General features: G+C 32.6%; 1 protein-coding gene across 1 annotated transcript; it reads right to left on the bottom strand.

Annotated features, from left to right (window-relative positions):
• LOC107629162 (mitogen-activated protein kinase 13) lies at positions 1,892-4,837 on the bottom strand. Its single transcript, XM_016331874.2, has 6 exons — positions 4,578-4,837; positions 4,375-4,504; positions 4,167-4,304; positions 3,010-3,342; positions 2,714-2,897; positions 1,892-2,635 (listed from the first exon to the last, which is right to left on the bottom strand). Exons 1-6 carry the CDS (start codon positions 4,724-4,726, stop codon positions 2,460-2,462), a joined length of 1,110 nt encoding a protein of 369 aa, XP_016187360.1. The 5' UTR covers positions 4,727-4,837; the 3' UTR covers positions 1,892-2,459.

Below are 5,122 nucleotides of genomic sequence, written 5' to 3'. Positions count from 1 at the left end.
ATAAATAAATTTATATATAATATAAATATAGACAAACTAAACAAAAAGAAATGATGAAGGAATAATAATTGAAGTGGAAATGAAAAATAATATCAAGACATCGTTGGTCACTTCTTCGTACATAAACTTTTTGTTTTCCCAAATAAAATTGCTTCTCTTTAATATTGTAGTTTTGTTTAGATATTATTGTAATTATAATAAGGGGAAACTAGGGCCGGAAACTTTGTTATTCATATTCGGTGTCTGATTTTGCTGGGAATAAATATTTTTTTTTTCAACAAAGAAAAAGTAAATTTTTACATAGTTTTATCTTGTATGATCTCTGAAATTTTTCTTTTGTTATATGTCATGTTTGAGTCTCATTTTTTAGAATTAATGTGAAGAATTATACCTGACTAAATCACTTGGGAAAATATATTCTATTTATTTGTTTATTTATTTCGAGAAAAAAAAAACGTGGCTTTTAAAAAGGCACTTTTCTCACCCACTTTACCAGTTTCATGCATTAGAATCTTTCTAGGATGTTATATTACTTTTATCATCATACACTTGTAGTTGTAGAACGATGTTAATATGTGCTTAGCTAATAAGTGTTTCTCTTCTGGAAAAAGAGACAGAAAGAGCATACATAGCTTTAATTTTCACAATATTTAGATTAGGTCTTAAGTGACACATATTTTCTCATTGGGGAATGCTAGGGGGACAATGACTTTGGTGAACAATATGAACAACCACCAATCAAATAAAAACACACTACATCTCCAATTTAACCCTCTAAATTTTAATATTAAAATAACCATCCGTACACTAGTAAAATAAACATCCGATATATCTATTGTTTACATTGTTTAATATTTTCATTGTTCACCTATACTTTTCCTTTCTCATTTAGTCATTTTAGATGTGTTTGTTTCAAGCTTTGTAGTGCAAAATTACTTCAAGATAACATCTTCAACTATATTAATAATGTTATATTGTTATGTAATTATAGCTTTTGTTAAATAATTTTAAATTATTATATCTAACCGGTGAACATGCATTAAGAAAAACTATTATAAATAAATAAATAAATTCGAGAGCTAAATGACATTCAATGGTTAATTCATATAAGTCATGTTCCCATGTTTTAATTTATATAATAATGGTCCTTAATAATGTACTCCTACATAAATCATAACCTCTGTGCTTAAAGTAACTGAATTGAACAATTAAGTTATAAACTAATGTATGCTTGAGAATCAAAATGAAATTAGATCTACACCAAACATAAAAGAATGAATGATTAGCAGCTCAATAAAGCTGTAGTGAGCTTAAATAGTTAAATGCTCGGTATAACTGAGATTTAAAAAAGTAATATAAAAGAAAGTTACCTGAACACAATTGAGACAGTTTTAAGGTCTAGCCTAAAACGTCTCTTAATCACCGATTAAAAAAAAAATCCTTCAAGTTTCAATAATCATATCTTAATTTTTAAATAATATAACTCGTATATAAAACAACAATTTCACTTAACGGATTATGATTTCTGATTTTAAGAAAAGAGCATTTCAGAGGCTTAAGCTAAAGAATTAATTATAAGAATTTATTTTGATACAACAATAGTAAAAAAGAATTTTAAACATGCATCTAATTATATATCATCCAAAGATACACATATAATCAAATGACTGTAAAATAATTTACGGTCTTGCATAAAAATATATGGCTTAACCGATGAAATCACAGACGAAAATTCAAAGTGTGGCATTTAGGTCTACAATTACAGCAATTAAATCACTTCTCAGCAAATAAACGGTCAGATTTATTTTAGAAAACCAATGTATAAATAAATTCGAGAGACAAATTATTATATCACAATCAACTTCAGAGTTAATTTCTTATTTATAAGTAAGACTAACAATAGAACCAGTTTAATTATATCATCAAATCAAAATGTAAAACATATATACAAAAGATTTCAAACTTTTCAACTTAACCAAGTGAAAAGACAGACAAAAAACAAAACCAGCGTTATAAGCAATTAAGCACTGAAACACCACTATATTGTGGGCTTGTGGCTTATCTTAAAGCAACTTTGCATGCTGCTATATATGGATTTATATTTTATACAATGCTAAGCCAAAGACAAAGGCCTTAAAGGCATATGCGCCTTCCATTTATGTATACCAAACCAACAATGCTAAGCTGGTACTAGAATCCCCCCAAGGAAAAAACAGAAACAAAAACACTTACTTTATCACTTGTCCTCCGAGGACAACGGAGCTGGGAGGATTCATCTTCTAACCACTCTTCCTTGACTAGTAACTACAGGTTACTAGAATCACATACACCACTAAGAAACATTTTCATAACATGTTTCATTGAATCAAACCACTTTTTGCACCCAACTCTGAACATGTATTATGGAAGTCCATAGAATTGAAAAGATAAAAAGGAAAATGACCATCTTGCTTACTGATTTATTCAAGCATCTGATCCTGGCTGAAGTTCAGAGACTCTTGCCATATGAGCTCCTTTATATCTTCTTCATTCAGACTTGTCTGTTCAAAATCAAAGATGAATGGACTCGGGCAAGTGGGCTCCTCATTGATCTCATGAAGGCTTGCCAAATATGGGTGATTCAGTGCTTCCTCAACTATAAAACCATATAATATTAGTTAAAATGGAAGGAAGAAATGAGTGACGATGATAAAATAAGGATTGAATAACATACCAGTTATGCGTTTTGAGGGATCAAAGACCAACATTTTCTCAGCAAGATCAATTGCCAATGGAGACACATCAGGAAACCTCAGCGCAAATGGCTGCTTTTCTACATGTGGGAGCTGCTTAACATATTTCTTTGCATTCTCACTTCTGAGGAATCCAAGATCCGATTCATCTGGTGAACCTAGTAACTGTTTTGGGACAAAATTGTGAGGACTTAGCTCATCAAGATTTCACCATTTGCAATTTTGCAAAACTAAGTTATTCTAAAAAATTTCAAGTATTGAAGACACGGACAAATACCTCAGTTATAAGTGCCAACTGCTGAACATAATCTTTACCAGGAAACAAAGGCTCCCTTCTAATTATTTCCATCAAAATACATCCAACAGACCAGATATCAATCGCTGCAGTATATTCTGAACAGTTCAATAGCAATTCAGGGGCTCTGTACCAACGAGTGACAACATATTCTGTCATAAAATCTGTCTCAGATGTTGTTCTGGCAAGCCCAAAGTCACATATTTTGAGATCACAGTTTGCATTGAGAAGTAAATTGCTTGGCTTTAGATCTCGGTGCAAAACATTGGCAGAGTGTACATACTTTAATCCTCTCAAGAGCTGGTATAAGAAATACTGCAATGACATTCAACACATTGCTTTAGCTTTATCCCCCTTAACAATTTCTTAGTAACAAATCGAATCTACAATGATCAAAGATTCAACGAACAACGAATGAATTTGAATTTGTAAGCTACTAATTCCATATGAGCTTCCAGTTCAAATATCAAATACCAAATCATAATATAAATCTGCAAACAACCATAAATGATATTACAAACCGAGATAACTACATGACAATTTTAACTGTTTGTCTATTTGAGATTAGCAATTTAGCATCAACTTTCTGTTACTAAAATGTCTCTAATATCGCTTAGGAAGTTAGGTTGAATAAACAAATGAGAAGAAATATTTTGTTCTGTTCTCACTTTCTTAGACAAGGTTATATAACATTTACTAAAACAACTCCCAAACTTCAAAATCCTTTCACAAAACTCCCATATCATTCCTCTTCTCAAACAAAAAACAAGGCTTTTTCATCACAGCACAATCAAAATCCTTTTTCCCTTCACAAAAACACCCACATCAACTCTAAAGCACATTTCTACATTCAACAACTTCTGTCCCCATTTTTTTTCACATAAACATCACACTTACAAGTCAAGGAAAATACACTCAATGTCAAGCACAACACAATCAAGGCATGTGATGATAGTTTGGCAATCAATACTCTCTTTTGGAAACGAAGCAATTCAAGTACTGTGTACACATAATTGGAGTGATTGATATTGATCCAAGCTACAAGCTCTGTGTGCTGAGCCATTGCCACGTTCACGCTATAACTTAATTACATTCATTTCCTTCACACAGTCACAGAGACAACGAATCGAACGAAGTACCTGGCAGTGATCATCAGTGAGAGGCTGGTTAGACTGAATAATCTGATGGAGATCAGTGTCCATCAGCTCATAAACTATGTACACATCATTGAACTTTTCCCTCTCCGCTGGCCTTATTATATCCTTTATCTTAATCACCTACACACACCAAAAACTTCAAAACCAAAACCTAATCAAAAACTGATTAGAGAAAAATGAAATTGATTACATTATCATGGTCCATGTGACAGAGGAGCTTGATTTCCCGGAGAGTCCTCTTGGCATCGATCCGGTTGTCAAAGGCATTCCCGATCTTCTTGATGGCAACACCTTCTTTGGTCTCCGAATTCGTCGCGCAGCTGAAAGAGAAAGAAGATGAGGGAAAATTGAATGAAATTGAAAAGAGAGAGAGAGAGAGTTGAAGAGAGATACCAAACGACGCCGTAAGCGCCACGACCAACGGGTTGAATGGGAGGAACGTAGTGAGCATAAACGTCGAACAAGTTTCCAAGAATGTTGTAGCGAACGTATTTGGAATCAAGTGCGATATCGCCGTTTTGGTTTTCCTTTTCCATTTGCATTTGCTTCTAAGATTCTTGCTTCCTTGATTTGTGAGTGGACAAGGCTTTTACGAAGCTCATCGTCATGTTGGTGGGGTTTGCTTTTTTCCTCTCCAATTTCAAATTCATTCAATTCAATTTTCAAATGTGAACGGGGGATTATGTTATCTATCCGTTATTTTTTAGGAAAAGTGTAGAGAGGCAGCAACTTTGTTAAATTCTGACCAACATGTAACTAGCAAAAAAAAAAGTGAGCCATTGGATGAAATCTCACACCAATCTCATACCATTAAAATCATTATTGATGGCTATTTGATGGCTACAAATCACAAAAATTGTTGATCCCCTAACATTCCTCTATTATTTATTCATAATAATATAATGGTAAATAATATAGTGACTAAAAGATGATGATTA

The sequence above is a fragment of the Arachis ipaensis genome, chromosome B03 (assembly GCF_000816755.2).
Source record: "Arachis ipaensis cultivar K30076 chromosome B03, Araip1.1, whole genome shotgun sequence".
Taxonomy (NCBI): Eukaryota; Viridiplantae; Streptophyta; class Magnoliopsida; order Fabales; family Fabaceae; genus Arachis; species Arachis ipaensis.
This window is presented reverse-complemented; position numbering and strand designations above follow the sequence as displayed.

Bases quoted from the DNA above. Each gene is read 5' to 3' on its own strand.
- LOC107629162 (XM_016331874.2), bottom strand. From the start codon at position 4,726: ATGCAAATGGAAAAGGAAAACCAAAACGGCGATATCGCACTTGATTCC. The intron at 4,505-4,577 runs GTATCTCTCTTC...TTTCTCTTTCAG, and splicing joins GGCGCTTACGGCGTCGTTTG to CTGCGCGACGAATTCGGAGA. The intron at 4,305-4,374 runs GTAATCAATTTC...TGGTGTGTGTAG, and splicing joins GTCACATGGACCATGATAAT to GTGATTAAGATAAAGGATAT.